The sequence below is a fragment of the Mauremys mutica genome, chromosome 10 (assembly GCF_020497125.1).
Source record: "Mauremys mutica isolate MM-2020 ecotype Southern chromosome 10, ASM2049712v1, whole genome shotgun sequence".
NCBI lineage: Eukaryota > Metazoa > Chordata > Testudines > Geoemydidae > Mauremys > Mauremys mutica.
Window position 1 is genome coordinate 30,172,944 of NC_059081.1, and position 26,086 is coordinate 30,199,029.

Here is a 26,086-nt window from a genome sequence, read left to right on the forward strand (position 1 = left end):
TGTGCAGGGACAAGGAAAATTTGGCTCATTCTGCTTAAAGAGCATGTCCATTTTTTTGTCCTTCACTTCCTTGGACCCTATATAGAACAGCTCTGTTCACCCTGCAGCTAGCTACACCCCACAATTCAAGTATATGAACAAGAAGTTTACAAGTTTTAAGTTAATCCATTTACTTCAAGTATATCTGCCATCTGCAGTGTAGCAGGAGAAATACAAATACTCACCAAAACACTGCAGTTATACTTCTAATTATTATCCTTTTGTTATCTATTGCTAATCAAGATAGACTGTGGTCAGATGTTGAATTTTTGCTACCTTATCGAAATGAGACACTGAGCTATATTTATCCATTGATTTAGAGTTACACTGGAGATAGATTTTGTCCTTTTAATTTATTATTTACTTAAGGTGAGCCAGTGCAGTGGTAACAGTACCTTAGACAAGAAGAGTTAATGAAGGGTTAACTTTCAGTACTCTAAGAAAGTATTACGAAACAGGAACTAAAGTATTGCCTCTGGAGAGATTGCTGTATAAATGGTTAATAAACAGAAGAACTTGGAAGGTAAGAGCTGCACAGAAAGTTTTCTGGGTAATGGACTGAAGTAGTTTCCTTATGTGAGGAGGTGTTGAGTTACAGCAGGAGGAATGAGAGCTGGGTGGAGAGAAAACACATCTGATCTGCAACTTTTCCCTTCTCGTAGGGCAACGTGTATAATAGTTAAACAAGAAAAGCAACGGGAATATAACGTGGAACTTGTACTTGTTGTTTCTTCAGTGACCTAACGCCTGTGTTTACTGTAGATGAAATGAAATGCTGCTGGATTAATCATGAAAAGCTGAGGAGACGCAGATGCCCCGCTGTAAAATGCCACGCAGGCAAAGACTGACAGGCACCAGGATCTGAGGTTTCCCCTGGATCACTAGTCAGACGTGTTCCAGGGAGTGGGGACTGCTGGCTCACTAAGGTAAGAGGCCCAGGGGGGCAAGCACAATAAAGAAGACAAACAAACTTTTCAAGATGAACAAGATCCGGAAGCTTTTCCGAGGTAGTGGGAGAGCTCTCGCGTTTATATTTGTTGCCTCTGTCATTTGGTTGATCTTTGACATGGCAGCTCTCAAGCTTTCATTCAGTGAGATCAACACCAAGGTTCTGAAAGATGAGATGATCAGGAGGGAAAGGGAAAGATTCAAAGTTTGGCGAAACCTAGAGAAGGCCCCTGAAAGCTCCAGAAGGGAACCAAAACCTCCCCCGAAAGGCTTTGAAAGGGGGAGATTTAGTAAAGAGAAATACAGAAATATAGAAGAGAAAGTGGTAGAGGCTGAAAATGAAATAGACAAACAGAATGAAAAGAGAACACCAAAACCAACAGAAAAGAGAAGCATGGCCTATAAGAAAATGATTGTTCCACTTGGGACATTCTCAGTGAAACTGCTGAGCCCCTATCCCTCTGTTCCCATGGAAAAGAAAGAGAGAAAAAAGCCTGTAAAGGCTGTAAACTCCACAGACCTGCTGGGAACAAAGCAAACTGTTCCCAAAAGGCTTCAGCAGACCCCAGTAGCTGCAGCAACGGGGAGATCAGTTGTCAAACAAACACACAACACAGCTACTGTAAGAAACAAAGTTGCACAGAAAGAGAACCAACCTGTAACTAAGGCATCAAAGGGCATTGAAGGAAATTTAAAAATTGAGATTACAGATAAAATCCCTTTGGCTGGATTAAAACAGGAATTGCAAATAGAGGCAAACCCCAAGGAACCTCAGAATAAACCCCCAGTACCAGATTTGCCAATTCCTGGGCAAATCATCCTTGTAAAGCAAAACAGGATTGGGGTGAAAGCAATAAATGGCACCGAACACAAAGCAAACAGGAGTTTGGATGTACCTGTCAGCAAGCTGGCTGCTGCAAACAGTGCCGAGAAAAAGGGATTGTCCACAAAGAGAAAGCTGCCGAAGGAAGATAAAACAAAAGCTGCTCATGAAAAGAAACTAACTTTCTCTGAAAATCAGTTTGTCATTATTAGTAAAGAAGGTATAAAAATCAACATCCCAGCAACCCAGAATCTTGTAGCTGATTCTAAAGGAAATTTTACAATGAGATTGAAAATGAGAAAAGAACAGCAATTTATTAGCAACAAAAGTGAGGATGCCCCTAACATGAACTCTGTAACCAAGACTGCTGAGCTTAATGGTCTAACTAAGAAAGCAATTTTGACTGAAGGTCCGGAGCTAACAAAAGTTCACAGTGTCGGGTTAGATGATCAGGAGCAATTAAGGAAAAGAAATCGAAGCAGCTATACGGTCCACTTTACAAGGGACACTGGGATGCACAAAGTCTTAACGATTGATGTAACACTTTCCCCGAGAGATCCCAAAGCTCCCGGTCAGTTTGGGCATCCCGCTGCAGTCCCTGACGATAAGCAAGAAGAGGCGAAAAGTAGATGGAAGGAAGGAAACTTCAATGTCTATCTGAGTGATTTGATCCCTGTAGACCGAGCCATTGATGACACAAGGCCTGCCAGGTAAGATCTGTTTCCCCCTGCATAAATTCTCTCAGAAAAGTTTGAATTATGTATTGATCAAAAGGATTTGATCATGATGTGTGTTCTGGAATGCTTTTAACCTGTATATAAATGGCCCATAACTTCAAATAGTCAAGTGATCTTTCAAAACTGCAGTGCACTGTTATTAGCCCCATGAAAAGTATCAATGAAATATCTCTATATTTTCAGCTAATGGACTAATCACAGTGTAGATAAAATTTTCAGAGGCACCTAAGGGAGTTAGGAGCCCCTATCCTATTTTAAAAAGACTTAGACACATAGAAACATGCATCCTATTGACAGTGTGCTTAAGTCACTTTTAAAAATAGGACTTAGGCTCCTAAGTCACTTGAGCACATTGGAAAATTTTACCCAGTTTATCTGGTGTAATAGCCAGCATTTAAGGGCACCATAAGCAAAATCAAATACTTTTGGCATATGGATGTTTGGTTCCCAAGTGAATTCTGTCACATAATTGGTCTAAGCACAGGGCTGGTAACTGGTAGCTCATGAGGGCTCATCCTTGCTCTGATATTGCCTCCCTGTCTGAGCTTTTTATTTTCCTCAGTTTCCCAACATATATGGTGGAGGTAATATTTTATACTCAGCTATTACAAGCGCCTTGTAAGGATTAGTTAGCTGATATTTCTACCATGCTTTGAAGATGAAAACTAATATGTAAGTGCTAACTAGTAGTATTGTTAAATAGCATTGTGCATACTGTACTTGACATATTGTTGGAGATATCTGCTAAGTAATGCACCCTTGCCTAAGATTAATCTAAATTACCACTGAGTGGCACTCTTAGTTTAGTGAGGGATCCATTGGAGCTCACTTTCCTGGTTATAGCCCGGGACAGTTCTGAAAGACAGATGTTTGTGCATTTCAGGTTTAAATGCCTGCACAGTGTGAAAATGTAAATTTTTGTTTTTAAAATTGTTGGTGGCGAAACCAAACATTTCCTTGAAATTTGCAGATGTTCCTGGAAATTTCATATTTCTGCTCCAGATGCAAAAGTCCATGGTACCAATACAGAAGTGATGTGTAAGATACTCATATGCTGGTCCGTAGGTGTGACGGCATCTAATTGAGTCTAAGGGAGCCTGACTTAGTGAACTGTAATATACACATAGAGGACCTGGAAGAAGGTCCAAGTTAAAGTTGGGGACTTAATTTAATCTGCTGTCTACTTTTGTACATCTCCCTATTAGCTGCTTTTCTCACTGCAACCTTCTCGCCTAGTCTCTTGGTTATTGTACATTACATTTCATACTCCTGGGGCAATTCTGTGCCACTGCACAAGTGGAGAATTAATTTCCTTTGCACCTTTTTTCCACCTGAGGAATAATTGATTCTGACGGTGAGGTGAAGGGAAGGTGCAATTATACCTTTTGCCCACCAGGGGATGTGGCACCAGAAGAGAGGGCGGCTGGCTCATAGGCTGGAGCAGCCAGCTGTGGAGAGGGAGGGGGCAAAGGCTGCTTTCCTCACAATTCCCTGCCCACAGGGCTGCTGGAGGGATCACATATACTGGGGTGCAGAAGGACTAGCAGCGGGACAGACTGGGACAGGGGCACAGGAGCTAGTGGGGTAACAACACTGAGCCTGGGGATGAATGGGTGTGGGGATACAGGGCCACATGGGGACAGGGGCAGCTATGCTTGGCTGAGTGAGGGTGCAGGGACACATAGGGGCAGAGGGAAGTTGAGTACAGGGCCACGTGGGGACGTGCTTATATGCATGGCTGAATGGGGGTGCAGGGATACTCAGGGACAGGGCAGATGTGTCTGATTGGGAGAGGCTAGTGGTCAGCCAGGGTCTACATAGGGGAGGCTCCCCAACTCCCTGACAATCCCTCCCCCCCAAAAAACTGTTCTATACTTCTCTGTCCCCCTCCCAAGAACCCTCCAGGTTCATTCCCAGGCTCCTTCCCACTCCCTCAGCTCCTCTGTTACCCCTGATTCTCCCAAGCCTTTGCACTGCTTCTTAGGGGTGCAGGAAATACATTTCTGTATTGTAGTTTTACAAGAATTATTACTCAAAGTTCCATATTAATATGCCTAGTAAGGAATCTATTTGTCAAAAAAACATTTCCTGAATCTTTTTTGTCTTCTGTATTGTTACAGATATACTTGCTGAAAGGTATTCTGAAACAAATTACCAAAATAATTGAAACTGGCATGATTATATTGTGTTATTTTGACAAATAAAATATGCAGAATTTTAAAATATTGTGCACAGAATTTTTAACTTTTTGGTGTAAAATTTTAGGCACAGAATTCCCCCCAAAGTAAAACTGCATTACATTTAGACTCCCTGAGCTCTAGCCTGCTGCAACTTCATGCGCTCACTGATTTCAGTGGCAGATGCATGCATTTATAGCAGGATTCACTACCCCTCCTGAGTGTTACTTACAACATTTTATACATCACTTCTGAAGTTGGCTCCATGATCAAAGGTGAATTGCTACAATATGTAACCTACCTTTGAAGTGATGAGACATAGGAAAAAACTATGATAGTTTCCCACTATGTATTCTATGAAGCACAGCAAGGCAGAGAAACTACGAGTGTTGCCTCATATCACTTATGTTTCATAGAACAAAGTTTTGTCTTGAAATAGTAAAGTGTCACCTGAAGAAAACAAAAGACCCACAGAGACCAGAATCAGGATATTCTCCTTCCAGTATTATCAGTGCATGTAACAGGTATATTATAGAACTGTAAGATACTTAGGTAATGAGTCAGAGCTCCCAGGAAGGCTAGAAAATGGGCATCTACCTTATCATCACAGAAAACACCATAGCCAAACATGGGAGTGTTGTAGGCAACATAGCACCTAGGCAAACTGCCCAGCTGATATTACAGCTTAGTATTACAGGTGTCTGAAAAGAGACAAAAACCATACTTGGCTACATGGAAAGTTGGCTGGAATATTTTCACTGTGCTGGTAGCTTTTTCCATTTCTAGAGGGCAAAGATTTCTTCTTTGTTTAACTCATAGAGTATGCAGTTCCCATCAACAGACCCTGTATTCTGCAAAGCTCTCTAACTAGTGGTGTCTGATGTTGGGATAATAATTTGGGTAGAAAAAGAAGATGCAACCAAGCGCAAAAGTATGTACCAACTGGGATAGGCCAGTTGCTAATTAAAAATCCATAACCACTTAAGTGGATGCCTTTTTTTGACCCACATCCGCCAGAGCCAATCCAAATTCTTTGCTCACTGTCCATTGGCAAGGAAGCAATACTGCATGTCCAGTTTTCAAACAGCTCGCAGTGCAATGAATGTATTAGAGAATCTGTTTGATAAAATTGCCATTTTTTCTCTGAGATCTCCTAATCTTTCCCATTTACACCTCAGATCCCCTTTTAAACCATGCCTCAGTACTAAGCTAGGGAACTGAACCCCAGTAACCCGGCAGGCCTTAGGAACTTGTTCCATCAGTGTCTTATGCCTTTCTAGCCCATAACACAATAAAAATAAAAACTCGATGAGGACCAAATCCACCCAGGTGCAGAAGTACACTGGAGGCCCCATGAATAGTGGGACCAGCACAGGAATGGGAAAGATCCCAAGAATCCATGCAAAGAGAGATCTAGAATACACACAGTGGGATGGCCAGTGGATTTGCAAATGAAGTACTGGACAAAACCCATTTGTGGGATTTGGCTAGCAGACAATGGATGCTACTGCACACAAGGGTCATGGAAGGACTGCATAACTGGTCTCCATCTTCTCTGAACTTAGGGGAAGGGGATTGGAATCATACCCACCAACTACCATTGTAGTTCCTCTGGTGCACAGCTATTTACCTGGGCTTTGCTCATTAACCAGGATTTGTTCCTGAGCATGCCCAACCCATAACAACCTCACTTAGTAGAAGAGCATCATTTCCTACATGCTACACTGCATCTTGACAACCAGGTATCTGTGCTAGCAAAGTCATGCAATTTAGCCACCATTCTAGCAGCAAAAGAAGATATTTTAGGGCACCAACAGTCTTTGACAAAAAAGTGTCTAGTGACACCTCCAGATGATTAATGCAGATTGCGTGCTCTGACTCCATTATACTCTCAAACTCATGAATCAAGAGAACTGAGGTAACATTTTCAGAAGTGCCCAAGTGACTTAGGCTGCTAGAACCTACTGACTTTCAATGTGTCTTAGGCTTCTAACTCACTTAGACACTTTAGAAAATGTTACCCTGAGCTAGGAAGCAGACGCAGGTCACCCTCATGGAAATGCAGAGACTTATCACTAGGGTGTCAGACCTTGGAGCCATGTTGATTAAAAATTCATTTAAGGTGGGTTGTTCAAAAGCGTTCACAGTTGGCTTCTCTCCTTTGCTCTCTAAGTCAATGGTGAACTGACTTCAAGGAAAGCAGAGTCAGGCCAATGCTGAGCACTTTTGAAAGTCCCACGTTTAAGCCACATCATTTGGCTCCTTTCATTTAGTTGTCGTGTATACATACATATTAATTTCAAAATTTCCCTCAGCTAGTGTATCAATAAAAGGAAGAATGGACCCATCAGTCCCTGTCCAGGGAACTTATCCCTTTTCCTTCAGGCAAGAAAAGAGACACTGATGCCATTCCTTAATTTAAGGTTGCTCCTAAGGGTTGCTTTAAGTCCTTAGGGGCTGTTGCATCATCCACAGATTCGCCTTTGTTAGAGGAATTCCCCACTACTTTCTAGATGCTTTGTGCTCCCTAAAAAGCTAGAAGAAGGCCCAGTGATCTGGACTAGTGATAATAAAATTAAGTAGTTAAACATGGATTTAATATTCTTTTTTATATGTTACTCGCCTATTACCACCACTTGCAGTCCATTGAGTCTTGCTTGTGTCTTCATTGTAGGGCTACTTTTTTGCCCCTTAAATCCCTCTTTACAGTAAAAGCTGTCACTCTCAGCATCTACCTTCTGCCTCTGCTGAGGTCACCAACAAAATCATCCATATCACAAAGTTTTTTAAGAGCAGGGAAGGATTGCAAATTCTCTCCTCTCCCGCTCCCTCCCCCCCCATGATAAATGCCTCTCCTGTGGTACATTCAGTACGTATTTTCTAGTGACTTTGAGAGTCCTGAACTCACTTTCAATCCAAAATCTCCTGCACTGAAGCAAGCTGTGTCATTGCTATGGGTCAATGTGTTGATGGTTTCCAACTAAAACATATCAAATATCAATATTCCCTTCTGGCTGATCCAGTTATGACTGGTGTCCTAAGATGAACCCCTTGTAAGTCGATTACAAAATCATTCTCATGCTACAAAATGGGGAGGAAAGATGTACTTAAAGGAATGCTAGAGAGGCTGATCTGGATTTTTTGTATAGCCAGTGCTAGAAAAGAAATCAAAACTGCACTTGCAATTAGCAAGATACAGATAGGCTCTGCCAATACTTTTTTTATGGTCCACACTTCACTTTCTTTCTGAGATATGCAGATATGAGAGCTGCATCTGAGCCAATAAAAGTATAATTTGATGGCTTATATTTCCAAATATAAGAAAAAATATAACTTTTCAAAATTATTCTGGCATGTAGTGCTCTGGTGCCAGCTTGTTTTTAAAGGGAAAGTATAAAAACAAATGGTGCTATCTGTTTTATGTTCACCAAGAAGAGCATTATTCATGTAGTATTCTCAATTAGCAGGTGGGTTGGTAGCTCTTCCTACATGTAAGAGGCCTATCCTGGAAGAAAACAGATCAAACCTTTGCCAGGCTATACTTTATCAGTAATAGAGAGTAAGCAAGCCCCAATAATGCTAAGGTATTCTAGGTGAAAAATAATATAATTCTAGGAAGAGGAGTTTGTCAGTAAGATGCTCTGTACTCCTCAAGATCCACTTGAAGATACCAGCGCTTAGGGAGTGAATGTCCCCTTAAGGCACATATCAAAGCAGTAGTTGAATTGCAAATAGAAGATGAGAAAAGCTGCTCATCGACCTTTTGTTCAAGCATTGTAGACCCAGACTTGACCCAGCCATCACATTTTGACTGTCATGGAATAAGATGACAAATTCATAGAAATTGGAGAAATTTTATCACTCCCTCAAATCTGCTGATTTTCATCTTTCCCTGTTTGCTAGGCGAGTAGGCTACATTCAGACCCTCTGGATGGAGTCTGTTGATGAGCATTCAGCATTCACAGGCTGAGCCGGACCGGGGGGGGGGGCGCAGAGGGAGGGGGAATGAAGCTCATGTGAAAAGGAAAGGCCTACATATTTTGACAAAAGACAGCAAATGCTTGATGGTTTTAGATTCTGAGATTGTTTGAGAAATGGAACCTCAAAGATAGTTTTGTGCGTGTTATGTGTGTACAGATTTAATTACAATATACCTCACATCAATGCAATGTCATCCCACCCCCTTAAGATTAATCCATTGGGTAAGTTTTCTTCTGCATCTGCATGTTTTGTGTATTGTTACTGTACTATGAATAGTCCTTTCTGGAAGTAATTATTTCCCTGTACCATTACATGTACCATTAGATTTTTTTTCCTATACAGCTGATTTACATGCAGTTTGGAACGTCAAGGAATTCAGACACTCTGTGAATCCTCAGCATTTCTCTCAGTCTTTCTCTGCTTCCAGTTCAGTACAGCATTGTGCAAGTGCCAAGAAACTGATGCTCTGGAGAAACAGCAAGGCCACTGTGCCCACCCTGCTTGTTCTGACCAGGCAGCACTTTCTTAAACAGAAAAGTGGTGATACCAGTTCAGGCTGTAGAATGCATTTCTTTATGAGCAACTGGGGACTGTGCTTGGGGGAGAGCCACAGCAAGAGAGAAATGAAGGCATGCCAGCAACAAGGCAATTTGAGCTATAAGACAAAGACATGCCAGAAACAGGGCAGCATGAGCTATACAATACCATGAGCAACAGAGGAAACATTAGGAACAAATAATAATGAGTACATTATTCTTGTTCTTAGGCCCTGATCCTGCAAAACCCATAAGAAACTTTGCTTACACATGAAGTCAATTGCAATCAATAGGAACACTCCCGTGAACAACTATGTATCTGCTTATTTGGGGGATCAGGGCCTTAGAGGATGTTTGTTCGTGAAAATGAGATAATTGAACAGTGGCTAGTTTGCAGTAGATGCAGCCTCTGTGAGGTGTTAATACAGGTGTAGCACTGTAGGTGGGTAAGAAGTAGGGCTGTGAGTATGTGTGCGCACACATGTGAGTGAGAGAGAGGACATCCTTGGCCTCTCTGCTGAGACTGCCCCCACTACAAGTAGCAATATATACATTATAAAAATCATCATCTAATGCACCTGAACGCTCATCTTTGTATCACTGGAATTTCCTTATTGCTGTTGTATCTTTATTATTCAGAATACTTCTCCCCACCCCCACCGCAACCACCAGCTTATAAATCTCCAAGCTAAACACAAAACAAGCAGCCTTTCAAAGTTTTACTGAAACTTGCAGAAATTTAAATTCTCTGGCCTCGTGTACATTGAAAACATCACCTGCTGGATGCTGTTCATTTGTATTGTTGACCTCTTAGGTGTTCAGAACAACTGGTTCACAATGACCTTCCAACTACCACAATTATCATGTGTTTTGTGGATGAAGTGTGGTCCGCTCTTCTACGCTCCGTTCACAGTGTCCTCAATCGATCTCCTCCTCACCTGATTAAAGAGGTTATTCTGGTGGATGACTTCAGCACAAAAGGTAGGTGACGCTTCCTTTAAATTCAGGAAATCAATGTGTCCCAGGGCTAAACAACAATTTGCTTCTCTGTACTTAAATTAGGTATAGGAGAAGAAATAATTTTCTTCATTAATTTCAGTTTGACCCCATGTTTTAATCACGAAGTTATGCCAGTTTGAATTGATTCCCCCAGCCAGGATGTGGCCAATGTAGTGCTTGGATAGGAGACTTCCAAAAACACGTCAAAGGAAGTAGCATGGATTATATGATGAATCAGGAGATGGCATGCTTACTTCTGAATCAATATGAAGCCAATGCCCCATTGTGTTGTGAATTCTGTGATGCTTGAGGCTCCATCTTTCACATGAGATGTAAAATAGGTGCCCCGACCCAAGATACTAAAACACTTGCATGACAGTTGGAGTGATAATCACAGAGTCCTGGCCAAATTCAATTACATTTGGCCTACTTCAGTGGCCCTGGAATCTCAGCTAGATACAGTACTGTTCTTCATCTCTTAAGCTATTGTGTAGTATGAAAGCATCTAAATGGTGACTATTATGTACAGTCAAGTTACATGCACAATCATAGTAATTGCAATGCCACTGAGTCTCTGCTTTTTAATTAGGGTGACCAGATGTCCCGATTTTATAGGGACAGCCCGATTTTTGGGTCTTTTTTCTTATATAGGTTCCTATTACCTCCCACCCCCATCCCAATTTTTCACACTTGCTGTCTGGTCATCCTATTTTTAATACTTTGGTTCTCAGTGCTCCACAACAAAGTTCAGCCTTGAATAATTGGGATAATTCTTAGATTGTTAGCTCCTCATGGCAAGCCCTGTACCAAATCAAGATCAGGGCCCAATCATGCTAGGTGCTGTACAAACACATACGAAGACAGGATCCCTATCCCAAAGAGTTTACAATCTAAAGAGAACTGACATAAGGAGGATGAGAGGAAAATGAATTAATTCAGTATATAAATGTTATAGACATTTGCAATTTTTTAGGCAAATAAATAGATTTCTACACTATTTTCTAGCAAACTTTCCTACACTTTTGCACTTTCCTTTGTATGGACTAACCAGCCGGAGGCATAATGAAAATACTGGGCATTTTGCAATAGAAATGTCACAGGTGGTGGTAAATAATGAGAGAACTGTGTTTTATGTGGTATTGTATTTCTAGGAGTGGCAGAAAAAGCAGAACTTCTAGTGTGTCCACAAAGTTTAAAAAACTCAGGCCAAGATTTTCAGTTGGCTTTTGAAATGTAAACAAAAGTAAAAAAGGACATGTAAAATTCAGGAGCCAAATCTTAAGGCTCTTTCTCAGGCAAACTTATATAAACAGGAATTGCCACAGTGAATTAGTTCAGTGGTCAATTTAGTGCAATACCTAGTCTGTAACAGTGGCCAGCTCTAGATGCTTCAGAGGAAGGTGTCAAACTCCACTGTAGAAACTCTCACTGAAGCTCTCTCTCAGATTTCACTTTGTCTTTACTGAGGCAAAGATCTGTCTCAATATATTTAACCCACACACGCTTCGGATTGCTACTAACTCATACAGCAGGGATTGGCAACCTCTGGCACGTGACTCACCAGGGTAAGCACTCTGGTGAGTTGAGCCAGTTTGTTTACCTGCTGCATCGACAGGTTCGGCGGACCACAGCTCCCATTGGCCGTGGTTCACCGTCCCAGGCCAATGAGGGTGGCGGGAAGCCGCGGACAGCACATCCCTCACCCACACTGTTTCCCGCCACTCCCATTCGCCTGGGATGACGAACTGTGGCCAGTAGGAGCTGTGATCGGCTGAACCTGCCAATGCGGCAGGTAAACAAACTGGCCCGGCCTGCCAGGGTGCTTACCTTGGCGAGCCACATGCCAGAGGCTACCAACCCCTGTCATACAGCTTTCTTTCTCACATTTTATTCTTTCTGAGAATTTTGTACAATAAAACCCACTCCTACAACAAAGTCGAACAAATATAAAGTGCCACGTGAGAAATAATGACATGCAATGCTGCATTCCTCACTCAATTTAAGACCAGATGGATTGTTTAACTGTAGCCGTTAATATTTGCTGTTGGAATTCAACAGAAAATTTGCAAAGAATAGCAAAACACAGTCACCCTATGAAAACCAACTTGAGAGCCAGTTTTTTAATGGGAATTATGGTGTTTTAAAGGAGAAAATTCTGATGTTTATAAGTTCTAAAGGAAATGTTAAGTATAAGCTTCAATGGGGAATGCCAGAGGTTGGCAGGGAACCAATGTCACACAGGCTGGGATTTTCAAACTGAGCAGCAATAACCTAATTCTGCTGTCATTGATATTAATGAGAGTTTTACCATTTACCTGCATAGGAGCAGAGTTTGGCTAATGCTGAGTGCTTTCGAAAATCCCATCCATAGCATACATATTTTTGCCCTGTCCCTTCTGATTGGCTGTGTTCCAAACTTCCATAGAGCTGAAACACATGATTCATCCAAAGAGGCTTCCAAATAGTTTGGGGAGGGAGGAAACAGTGCTGCTAAAGGGCCTAAGCCAATGCTTGGGAATGTCTCCAAGTGAAAAAAAACTAGTGCGTTTCATAGATGGTTTAAAATTTAGTGAGAAGGAACTTTTTTCAACTGCTTTGTTATGGCTTTAAAAAGACAAGCCAATCATCTGTAAGAATTTGCTAATTTCTCTCCTGTTTAGAATACCTCAAGGATAGCTTGGACAAATATATGTCACAGTTTCCAAAGGTTCGGCTCCTTCACCTCAAAGAAAGACATGGTTTAATACGAGCCAGACTAGCAGGGGCAGAGATTGCTAAAGGTAAGAGGAAAGTTATTCTTATTTGCCATTTTGGGCTTGTCTGAATAGGAGATTTATACTACTTTAACCATTTATTACTGTGCTGTATATCATAGCATCTTGAATATTAGAGAGAGCTGAATATTATTTGGCAAGTTTTGTCATTGTTTGGCAAAGAATTTTGCCAGTATTTGACCAGCTTGCTATGTTGTACTACTCAGCCATCACATATTTGGAAAATAAAGGCAAAATTTGCAGGATACATTTATTTGACTCTTTTTCTACCAGCTCTAAGTAACCGGATGATTTGAAATTAGGCAGTAACAAGATAAAGGATTTGAGTAGGATTTGTGAAGTAAAACACAACAATTTTACTGAGCAGCCGAAAAGCTGGCCCCTTTGAGCTATAGTGAGTTACCGTGAGGCTCTGTATTTTAGAAATGCTAACATCCTCTGTCTTTCCCTCACCTCACTTCTTGATTCTCACAGACCCATATCATTTTGTCATTAAAATGTCTGTATTGTCTGCACCAATGATGTCATATACTGAGGGTGGGTGTGCCAATGCAAACACTTGAAATTCCTTTCCACACTCCCCATAATTCACCACCAGATATCAGGGTAGAGCTCATCCTGACTCTGCTTACATCTACTAACAAACCAGTTTTGTCTGGTATGTCTTACGCTTGTTTTGTCCATTGTTTTGTTGGCTGGGAACTTGTTTGGGTGGTAAGCAGAAAGGGGTGTATGTTTTTCTGAGGCTGTTGGAATGTGTGTTTGGGGTCATGGGTCCTACCTTTTCTTCCACTTTGCTCAGGAAGCATTTTCCCCCTTATATTGTGCATTCAGTTAAGGAAGAGTGCTCCTTTTCAGACTTACATTCTAGTTTTGCCTTCTCTACTAGGAGGTGCACTTTTGAGTTGAAGATTCCGTCCCAGTGCTCATACCTACTCTGGAGGAAGCTTGGCGGGGACATGTTGCAGTTGGAACCCACAGGAGAAATTATACCTCACTTAGCAAGAATTCTTCCTAGATGCTTCTTGAAAGCACTCACTAAAGCAGCAGGGGGAGTTTGCTCCACATTCTGCATCTGACCAGCTCTGTCTGCCAGTTCAGATATGGAGCATGCGCCACCCACCTCTCTGTCCCTTACCACTCATCTCAGATGATTAGCATCTACAAGGGTTTTAGGAGAGAGTAGGGAGAGTCATTTCCTGGGATTCTGGCTACCTCCCTGGCACACATTCCCCTCCTGTCTATGCACATGTGCCAAGGCTGGCCAGAATGTGGCATTTTGTGAGCAGGCAAACACTTTTTTTTGCAAAGCAGTTGTCTGGAAATCATAACTGAGCCCAAAATGTGTTCAGAATGAGAGCCATACTTGGGCTCTTCATAGGTGGGTTCCTGGGGGTAGAGTATTTTTGTTAGGGGCAGTAGTTGCTGGACATGGACTTTACTGAACATATTTCATTCTCAGAAATGAAATAATCCCCTCTTGGTTCTGCCCTCTAGGTGATGTATTGACATTCTTAGATTCTCATGTGGAATGTAATGTAGGATGGTTGGAACCACTTCTGGAAAGAGTCCGTTTAAACAGAAAGAAAGTAGCGTGCCCAGTTATTGAAGTAATCAGTGACAAGGACATGAGGTAATTTCATTCTATGCCATATTGTACTTCCAGATCATAATACAAGCAACTTTCACAAAAAACCATTTACAAATTACAAGTATCAAAAATATTAATTATGGGAAGGCCAGCTACTTAACCTGCTAATTACTTTTCACAAATTATTTCACTCAAGGAATAAAGAAAAAATTTACATGAACAAATATTATAATACATACAGTTACCTCAGTTACCACAATTTTCATTTACTGTTTGGTAGGTCATGAATGTTTAGTGCTCAGAGACGATGCATGAAGAAATTGTTGAGATTTTTGCTTTAATTATATAGACAAGTTCATTTTCACTTATTCCTTTTGATTATGAGTCTGCTTAAAAACTTGATAATATAGCTCTCTCTTTCTGTGTTTAGTTACATGACAGTGGATAACTTTCAGCGTGGGATTTTTACCTGGCCAATGAATTTTGGATGGAGGCAGATTCCTCCAGAGGTCATTGAGAAAGATAAAATCAAGGAAACCGATATCATAAGGTAAGTATATAAAATTAAGCACTTTGTGAGCAGAAATGCTCCTTCATCAGAGCTTCAAACAGCTAGTCTTTTGGGGGCCAAAAGTTCCCCTTTTACATATATGGGCACAGAAAGGCCAACATCCAGAAAAATCTGTGAAATTAAGTTGTGTAGGAAGTTGCACCATCTGATGTGTGCCAACCTGAGTCACAGAGCACAGCAGGCATTGCTCAAAATCCCATGAACTGTAAATATTTTGCTGGACGCTGCATGTCCTCAAGGGCTTCAGCATAACAGGTAAGGGATGCCAGTCCTGGCATAGCCAGAGATAAAGGTCATGTACTAGAACAATCACACTGCAGTAGCAAATGGTCCCTTTATGTCAGAAGCCACACGAGCTTTTGCAATTAGGTGCACTTAAGATCAAAAGAACTGGGCTGACTTTGCACCTACCAGCCATAAATCATGTTGGGTTTGTTGTCAGTACTTGAATTTAGGGGGCGGGATTCCTCAGCCAGCAAAGTCCACTTTGTGCCACTCGCTTTTTCCTTTGGTGTAGGAGGAGGGAGGTGATGAATGAGGGTTGCAGCAGAGTGGGCTTAGAGGTGATTAGGGGCACGATAGAATGGATCTCCACTCTACCCAATCCCCCACTAGTGTAAGGACACAGAGGGACCTCACACCAGCAAATAGACTAGATCAGCTCCCAGCAGCTCTGACTTGTACCAGGGCTGGATAGTGCAGGATCAGAGAGCCATAACTCGTTCCTACATCTCATCCCCCTTCACTGTGTTCAAAACTAAAGGGGTGATGTGGAGAATCCAGACCAGACTGTTTTAGGAAGTATCGTACGGAGTAAGTGGTCTTTGTCTCTGATTCCTTCCATTTTCCTAGTGACCGTCTCTCCTACACACCGTTGTTTGCATAGGATGAGAATCATCTATATGGTGGCCTTTCTGGTTTATATCCATTCTTTTTGTATTACCTTGCTACTTATCTCATGACTCTACTTTGCACCACTGATTAAAGCATTTGGCCTCTAGTCTCTAACAGGAAAAAAAACCTCTAGAAATTAAATCTAAAATTTGAGCCCAAGATGATATTTCAGTTCCTCTGGCACCAACCTGGATAGACAGACAGACATACAAAACTGATATCAGAAAATTACCTTAGTGGTTCATTGAAATTTTCAGCTTCTGTTCAGCCACTTTGCCAAAGCGTACGGTACTTTCTTCTAACCAAGGCTTTGCCTCATGTTTACTTTCCATCACATGCTTTTTTTTAAACATTAGTAGCCATTTTGTTAGTGTGCTTGCCTGTCTACAGCGAGGTAACACACATGGTGCTCTCCGTGCCACTTGGTTAACTTCAGATTTTAAACAATGTGGTTTTGCTTATTTTCATATCCAGTGGGTCTCTCCATTTCTTCAAACTGATCTGTTTGCTCTCTCTGTTCATTAACTATCTAGTGTCTGTTTAGTTTCCATTTCTATAAGTGCAAATTAACATAGGGTGTTACACTTAGCACCTGTCACAGGACAGCTGGGAGTCCATGATTTCCAGGCTATCCCTGTGTAGGGGGTTCTGTGGCAGGTGCATTTTCGTTGTCCCACAGAATACCAGTGTAAGGTCTGTGGTTCATTCCTAGGTGTCCCGTAATGGCAGGTGGATTATTTTCTATTGAGAAGAAGTATTTTTTTGAACTTGGAACGTATGATCCTGGCCTGGATGTTTGGGGAGGTGAAAATATGGAGCTTTCATTCAAGGTATGCTGCTTTCCTAAGTAATAATAATGTTACTGAATGCTTCTTTTAGTCAATTTGAATTCTCGTAGCCTTTAAATGTTGTTATCTCTGAATCTCATGGAGGCCCCAATTCAAATTCTTCAGTGCTTTGCTGAATCAGGGCCTCTACTAGCAGTTAAAGATGAACTTTGAATCCTCCTGATTTAAACAGTAACTCTTGCATTCACGTTGTTGCAAAAAGGAATGGCTTTGAAACCCAAGGCTCTCCTCGTCTTTCCAAAGATTGTTGTGGAAATTACTTCCTTTTTGGCCTGGAACATGGGCCACAAGCTATGCTCGTCATTTATTTATGATTTTTTGCTAATACAAGCCAGGTGTAGAATTATTGTTCAACTCAGCAATGCTCGGAGGATTGTTTATCAGTATTTTCAAGTTAGTCTGCGTGAATAACACATTTGACTTGATTTTTAACAAGACCTCTCCCTGACTTCCATTTTTGTAGCCACAGTTTTTTTCCTGAAAATAATTCCATCTATAACTCATGGGTGAGTGTATTACAGATCCCCCTGTGTACTGACCCCCAAAGGAAAGGAGTTTTTAGCGCCAGTCATTATAAAGGCTTGGCTCTTCAGCTCAAGCTGTAGCAGTTCACAATTTTATCTCAGGAGGTCTCTGGTTCAATTCCTGGTCTATCAGCCCAAGAGGCATTTATCATATACCACCAATTAATTGCTCATGCAAACACTGTCATTAAGGCATCTAAGTATTTGAATTGCAGAGATACCCAAGTATTATACATAGACAAAGACCCAAGAAACCTTCATTTTCATCCCAAAACAGGGACCAGATACACCATCTACAGTCTCTGCTAGGCAAACCTCTCTAAATGGGTCAGGAAGAGGAAGGGCTTTGGCTGTGTGCCTCCTCTACACCAGCCTAGAAGTTGGTGAGATAGGCATATGCTGCTGTTCCCTAATGGATGGAGGAGTGGGTGTGGCCCCATTTCCTGGGGAGCTCTGAGGGGATTGTACCTGATTGAGAGGGTTCCCCCTAGGGTAATACTGCTCCACAGACCATTTCCCATTGGGCTCTCTTCATTTGAGCCTACACATAAGTGCAAGTTACACCCACAAAATTGTGTTGTGCCTACAAAAATTGAGGCCACTTTTCAAAATCAGATCTATTGTATACCATTTACCAACATTTTTATCAAATCAAACTCTGTTTGCCAGGTCTGGATGTGCGGAGGAGAAATTGAGATCATCCCATGCTCCAGAGTTGGACATATTTTCAGGAATGACAACCCGTACTCCTTCCCTAAAGACCGGATAAAAACAGTGGAGCGGAATTTGGCACGTGTTGCCGAGGTCTGGTTAGATGAGTACAAAGAATTGTTCTATGGACATGGTTACCACTTAATCCAGAAAAACCTGGATGTTGGAGACTTGACTCAACAAATAGAACTGCGGAAGAAGCTTAAGTGCAAAAACTTCAAGTGGTATCTGGAGAACATCTACCCAGACCTGGAAGCTCCTCTTGTTAAAGCCAGTGGGCTGGTATGTGAACTTTACAAGGGAAAATTACACTACAAATGCATATTTACATTTCTCTGTTAACAGCCACTCTTTTTAAACTTACTTTCTATGGTCGGGCTGTGACACACAAGCTCAATGACTCCTAGAGGTGCAGAGGGCCTCATACTGTCTCCCTCAGCCATGGTGAATTTCACCTTTACTGCAGATCATGGTTTAGGACAAAATGGTTTCATTTTGTAGTAATTTTCATTGCTCTATGACAGCTGACAAATCTGAAGATATGGCCCATTGATTGGTATTTCTGTGCTTCTCTTCGCATTTTCTATTGGGTGATATTTCTGATCATGAAGATTCCATCTTTTTTGCACTTCCCTCTTTTTCCCCCACCCCAAAGACAAAATTTTACATTAACAAGCCTCTTCAGTGATAACTGACATGATACATTACCCCATAGTAGTCAAGATAATAGTGAAACATCTGAGCAATTTACCTAATTTCCAGAGTTTATATTTCAGAAATCTTGTGGCTACAGACAGAGATATGGTAGATGCAGAGATATATTATCCATAATCTCCAGGATTTTTAGGGCTTCGATAATTTATTCATGAAATCGATATAGTACATGAACAATAATTATTGTTTTGTACTGAGAGCCTGACACCACTAGAGTGCACTAGAAATCTATTTTTCTCTTCTACAATAAAAACAGCCTCATTTCTGTTTTCAAACAAAAAAATAGACGTATCCTCCCAAACAGTCATCTCTAGGGTGACCAGATGTCCCGATTTTATAGGGACAGTCCCAATTTTGGGGTCTTTTTCTTATATAGGTTCCTATTATCCACCACTCCCGTCCCGATTTTTCACATTTGTTGTCTGGTCACCCTAATCATATCCGTACCAAAGTGCAGCTAAAACCCAGTCCCCAGTACTTATACAAATGCAACAAAAGTATAGTGGACAGAATACTTTTTCAGAAATATTTTGAGTTCAGTCCTGCTTTCCCTACCCACCCCAAATTCCCATTGATTTTAATGGAAGTTGTGGTTGTGTAAGGAATGTAGCAGGATCAGGTTGTGTGTATTCTCTGAATTTACTTCCCTTTAACTTCCTCTGGTATTATATTCATACCATTCTGTGAACTTCAATGTCAGGTGAGTCTTATTTTCACAATGAGCTAATTATTCACATATTCAGCATCTCTTTATGTGTGTGTGTGTGAAGAAAATGTAGATTCTGATCTTGGTCCATATTTCTTCAAAGTTCAGGGCAGTTGGAAACATTTCTAAAAATACAAGAGCATAAAATAGTCCCTCCTGAGGCATCATGGACATGCTACTTCATTTATAATTTCAGCATAAATTTAAATTAAAAAATCTGAATGTTAAGAACAAGTGACAGTGATCCCACGTCACAAAAGTAAGACACTTTGTTACCATATGTAGTTCAGTCAGCTTCTGAAAGTCTTTCTAGTTTTAGAGTTCTAGTTTAGCAAGAGTTGCACTCCTGAAAGTAATCGGTCAGATCCTCAGCTGTGTTTGTGCTGTCCTGCTGAGGGCAGGAATATAAGTAGTGTTACACCCATTGGCACGGATGCTGGTTGTGGGGCAGTTCAGCCCCCCAGTACAGCTTTGATTTACCTCTTAGGTTATTCCAGCAGCCGGGAGCAGACATGGCCATACTCTGCCACACCTCAGACATGCCTCCCAGGCCAAGGGCAGTGCCAGGGATGGTAAAGAGCTGCTCTGCTGGCTATAAACTCCCAGATATTTCTCTACCCCAGGGAATTGCCGAGGAGTCAGTGAAGCTGGGTTAAGGTTGCTTTACTTTAGCTGTGATGTGGACCATATTTTCCAATAGAGCTGATCAAATAGCACAATACAAATAAATACTGATTACTGAAATAATCATTCAGAAGCTACCAGTAGGATGAATAATATTCATCAAAGCTACTTGGAAAATATTTTATTAACAGCAGATTTACTCACAGAAATCAGGATTAGTTCATAAAAGGTTCAGTAATTTAAAAAGGGAGGGAAGCAGCTACATTTTTTAATAATAGCTCAATCAGCTATAATTTTCAAATATTGCCATGATTATCTTAAAATACAATAAATATTCCTCAATTAGAATCATAGAATATCAGGGTTGGAAGAGACCTCAGGAGGTCATCTAGTCCAGTGCTTCTCGAAGCCGGTCTGCCGCTTGTTCAGGGAAAGCCCCTGGCATTCCGGGCCGGTTTGTTTACCTGCTGTGTCCACAGGTTTGGCTCCCACTGGCTGTGGTCTGCTGCTCCAGGCCAATGGGGCTGCAGGCAGGGTGGCCAGCACATCCCTTGGCCTGCGCCGCTTCCCACGTGGGAGCCACGATCAGCCGAACCTGCAGACGCGGCAGGTAAACAAACTGGCCTGGATCGCCAGGGGCTTTCCCTGAACAAGCGGCGGACCGGCTTCGAGAAGCATTGATCTAGTCCAATCCCCTGCTCAAAGCAGGACCCAATCCCCAACTAAATCTTCTCAGCCACGGCTTTGTCAAGCCTGACCTTAAAAACCTCTGAGGAAGAAGATTCCACCACCTCCCTAGGTAACCCATTCCAGTGCTTCACCACCCTCCTAGTGAAAAAGTTTTTCCTAATATCCAACCTAAACCTCCCCCACTGCAACTTGAGACCATTACTCCTTGTTCTGTCATCTGGTACCACTGAGAACAGTCTAGATCCATCCTCTTTGGAACACTCTTTCAGGTAGTTGAAAGCAGCTATCAAATCCCCCCTCATTCTTCTCTTCCGCAGACTAAATAATTCCAGTTCCCTCAGCATCTCAGCATCATAGACTCTAGGACTGGAAGGGACCTCGAGAGGTCATCGAGTCCAGTCCCCTGCCCTCATGGCAGGACCAAATACTGTCTAGACCATCCCTGATAGACATTTATCTAACCTACTCTTAAATATCTCTAGAGATGGAGATTCCACAACCTCCCTAGGCAATTTATTCCAGTGTTTAACCATCCTGACAGTTAGGAACTTTTTCCTAATGTCCAACCTAAATCTCCCTTGCTGCAGTTTAAGCCCATTGCTTCTTGTTCTATCATTAGAGGCTAAGGTGAACAAGTTTTCTCCAGCCCCCTAATCATTTTTGTTGCCCTCCACTGGATTCTTTCTAATTATTCCACATCCTTCTTGTAGTGTGGGGTCCAAAACTGGACACAGTACTCCAGATGAGGCCTCACCAATGCCGAATAGAGGGGAATGATCATGTCCCTCGATCTGCTGTCAGTGCTCTTACTTATAGAGCCCAAAATGCCGTTAGCCTTCTTGGCAACAAGGGCACACTGCTGACTCATATCCAGCTTTTTGTCCACTATAACCCCTAGATCCTTTTCTGCAGAACTGCTGCCTAGCCACTTGGTCCCTAGTCTGTAGCAGTGCTTGAGATTCTTCCTTCCTAAGTGCAGGACTCTGCACTTGCCCTTGTTGAACCTCATCAGACTTCTTTTGGTCCAAACCTCTAATTTGTCTAGGTCCCTCTGTATCCTATCCCTACCTTCCAGCATATCTACCACTCCTTCCAGTTTAGTGTCATCTGCAAACTTGCTGAGGGTGCAATCCACGCCATCTTCCAGATCATTAATCAAGATACTAAACAAAACCAGCCCCAGGACCGACCCTTGGGGCACTCTGATTGATACCAGCTGCCAACTAGACATGGACCAATTGATCACTACCCATTGAGCCTGATGATCTAGCCAACTCCTCATCTGTTATAAATCAATATTGTTCCATTGACTTCCTTGCATGTGAACTGAAGGCATTTGGTACCTGGCAGAATTCAGCCCAAAATAAGCAGCATTCTGATATAAACTTCAGAATGCATAAATGCCCTTAGAATGCATTTGTCTGGTCATTCAAACAGCAGTACAAGAAAGCTTAGTGCAAGCCATAACTTCTCCAGATGGTCATGCTAACAAGGTATCATGATGATGACTTCCTGATGTAACGACAATTGTAGGGAATATAGAGCAAAAGAGGCAGAATGAAGAGATACAAGACACCTGAGAGACCTGAGGCCACCTGTACTGCAACAAAAACAAAGGAACATCTGGAAAGAGAGAAAATATTTAGACACTTTTTAAAGAAAAAAAATTCTCATTCGCATCTGCTCTTTCTAACTAGCATTTCCTGACAGACAATGTTCGGTCACTCATTCTTTTTTTCCCCTCCAATATGATGCAAAAGTTTTAAAAGATAATCATAAACCTTTTGGCTAAGTTAGAATTGAAATTCCTTCTTTCCAAAGTGTCGGTATGTACACAACTGCTGCTGACTCTTGTATTACCATAACTACCAATACTACCCTTTCACTGATTGGATCAAGGGCAGCAAACCCTATCTGTGAGGGCTGAAGAGTTATCTTAGCGACATGACACAGATCACATTATATATATAATAAAATTAAATAGATATAAAAATCCACAAACAGTTTTCCCCTTGGGGAAGGAGAAGGAAAGAAAAGGATACATGACAGATACTAGTCATGTAATTTAATCCCCTGTGGGGAGATGCTCAAATGCAGCAGTGAAGGGTGCAGTATAATAGCCTGAATAGAATAGAAATGTATCCCACCACTTGTGTCCTAAATCCATCACCAGTCAGAGGTCTGATGACAGCAGGTAGCCTTTGCCAGCTATTATGGTTTTCGGTTTTGTTTTTTTGACCTTCTAGCTAACAAAGTGTAGCTGCATGACTAGCTGCGAGCAGCTTTTAACTCTGAATTAGCTTTGGGTGGCCAAGATAACTGGAGATATCTGATCTCTGATTTGATTGGCCAGGCAATCAAATTGTCTGCATAAGGTCAATTTAAGAGGATTTTTCTCCTAACCTGCTGCTCATTTGGGTTAGTTAGACTGTGATGCAGGAATGTGAGGGGATTTATAAATGGCTTTTCAATAACAGTTACAGCATAAGCAGCAGCAATAGGAAAGCTAGCTGTGCCTAACGAAAAAAAACTTACTCTTGCTGCCTCCTGTGTTCCAGAAAAAGGCTAATGGAAAGCATCTCTTGGCAGACAAAAGAGTTCAAGCAGATATTATGGGCACCGCTGACACCAGCAGAGAATATGGTCCGTTATCTTTAGTTTGCCTAGATTACACTATGTTTCTCTTATGGAGAGCATCCAGTAAAAGAGAAAATGCTAACCAATTCCTTCTGGAATAACTCCCTGCATAGACAAGCCCTAAAAGATTCCTGAATAGCTATTCCTCGCTAAATCCATGTGTGGATGCTCTTATTCTCCTGTCCACCCATGGAGTTTATCAGTAATAGTTAATCTGATTTCAATTCATCCCCTATCTTATTCCAGATTAACTTTCATGTAGAGACAAACTCTTATGCTAACCAGAACGCCTCGTTGTTTTTATGCTGATTAGAATGTAATACTCTTAAATATTAATATATTGGGTGACCTTGGGCAAGTCACTTCCCCGCTCTGTGCCTCAGTTACCCCAACTGTAAAAGGGGACGAATGATACTGACCTCTTTTGCAAAGCACTTTGAGATCTGCTAATTAAAAGCACTATATAAGAACTAGGTATTATAATTGTTCTATTTGCAGTGTTCTGTCTCTTGCGTTTTTGTGCCTCATTTTGATGTTATTGCCTTTTCTGAATTTCCATTTTTAATTTTGCTCCCAGATTGTTAACATAGCCATGGCTAGATGCATTACTGTGGAAAACTCCACTCTGGCCTTTGAGACTTGTAACATTAGCAACAAGGTAAGATGTATTAGAGATTGCTGGTTTGTATATTGGATGTCAAATATTATCAGTTTTATTGCTTATGCTAAGTAATCTCCCTACCCATCACCTCACTGACTTGAAGTCTATCTTGGAGGTTCATGTAATCCTTACTGCCAGCAGGGGCGGCTCTAGCAATTGCGCCACCGCAAGCAGGGCAGCACGCCACGGGGGGCGCTCTGGCGGTCGCCAGTCCCACGGCTCCGGTGGACTTCCTGCAGACGTGCCTGCAGAGGGTCCGCTGGTCCCGCGGCTCTGGTGGACCTCCTGCAGACGTGCCTGCGGGAGGTCCACCTGAGCCGCCGGACAACCAGACCCTCCGCAGGCACGCCTGCGGGAGGTCCACCGGAGCCGCCTGCCCCCCCCCACCGGCGGCATGCCGCCCCAAGCGCGCGCTTGGCGCGCTGGGGTCTAGAGCCGGCCCTGCTGCCAGGACACATTACCAAAAGATGCCATCTTGTAAAACAAGAAATGAGTACTGGGCTGTGTTTCAATAGATAAGAAATGGAGCCTGCACCATTTCTTGAAAGCACTGAGACCCCCAAAACCAAGTAGAAGTCTGCAATTAGCTGAAATGCAACTCAGATGCAAAATTCCATACACGCCTATAGCGGAGAGAAAACTTTAAATACAATAGGCCCACTAGTTTACTCTACCACGGTAACAAAGCCAGCATAGGAGGGAGGGTACATGGCAGTTGCTGCAGGAACAGGGCTACTTTCCTCTGCTGTCTTTTATAGGAAGTGCCTCCTGATGGGTAATACCCCACTGATTACTAGCCAATATAGACATCAAGAGTAACTGACCTAATGGGGGCAGGGTTGGCCTTTTGTCACTGGGTGCTGTTATGCCATCGGGGGAGGCCAGTCCTGAAGCCTCACTATTGCAATCTGGTGTCGGCAGTAGTAGACAAATCCCCTTTTCAGAATTTGTTCTGGTGCTGTCTCCAACTCTTCATTTCTACAGTCCAGTTTATAAAAGATCCTCTCATGGATCCTCTCCTCTCCCACTCTCACAACTACCCTATACTCCGTTCTCCTGTGTGGGCCACCAGGAAATGCTTTGTTGACCATAGTTTGAGAATCCCTGTAATAGTACATTGTTAATGCAAACATTAGAAAACTTTGAGTTATTGGGCTATGTTCTGGTCTCAGCTACAGCAGTTTGAGAGACAGATTTTTTTCTAATCAAAGCTGGAAGTAGTCTGGTTACTGAGGTCACCGAGAGCACGATCAGGCCTTAGACCAGAACTTTATTCGCTCCAGATTCACACTAAAAGAACAGAATCTGGCATATCTGGAACAATTATACAAAGCCTAGAGTTATGTGGTTGGATTTTTTAGACATGTAAAGGGAAATAGCTCACAAAACCCAAACTGAGATCAGTCCGCTATTGTTTCTCCACAGAACCAGAAGTTCAACTACACTTGGCTGAGACTAATAAAACATGGGGACTTCTGCATAGCACCAGTAGATGCAAAGAGAACACTGGGCCTGTACCCTTGCGATAACAGAAACAATAGCCTGAAATGGTTGCATAAATCATTGGTGCCCTTTCAACCAGAACTGGTAAGTAGAGCATTTATAATGATTTCCCCTCCACTACCACTGCAGTTACACCTGAAATAAAACTAAATAAAGGAAAACAATACTTATCGCTGGTGTTGTATGTTTGTCATGTGTTTGGCAGTGAGAGAGACTATTCCAAATTCATAAAGATATAAAGAGAAACACACACATTTAGTTTGTCTCTTTGTGAATTTCTGAATAGATATGAGGAAAAAAGAGGTTGACAAAAATCGCCTTTTTCCGAAGGTACACATTACTTCAAATTATTTCAGCCACTCTGATCATTAGTCTGCAAACGCAGTTTTCAATCCTCA

The 26,086-nt window shown here is 42.0% G+C and overlaps 1 protein-coding gene across 1 annotated transcript in view; it reads left to right on the top strand.

Annotated features, from left to right (window-relative positions):
• The first annotated feature begins 1,018 nt into the window (after positions 1-1,018).
• Positions 1,019-26,086, top strand: part of GALNT5 (polypeptide N-acetylgalactosaminyltransferase 5) — a 30,089-nt gene continuing 5,021 nt past the window's right edge. The window contains exons 1-9 of the mRNA XM_045031778.1: positions 1,019-2,520; positions 10,056-10,222; positions 12,901-13,020; positions 14,512-14,647; positions 15,036-15,155; positions 16,783-16,900; positions 18,112-18,435; positions 24,102-24,182; positions 25,611-25,772. Of these exons, the coding sequence (XP_044887713.1) occupies positions 1,019-2,520; positions 10,056-10,222; positions 12,901-13,020; positions 14,512-14,647; positions 15,036-15,155; positions 16,783-16,900; positions 18,112-18,435; positions 24,102-24,182; positions 25,611-25,772 (2,730 nt within the window). The remainder of the gene's footprint in view (positions 2,521-10,055; positions 10,223-12,900; positions 13,021-14,511; positions 14,648-15,035; positions 15,156-16,782; positions 16,901-18,111; positions 18,436-24,101; positions 24,183-25,610; positions 25,773-26,086) is intronic.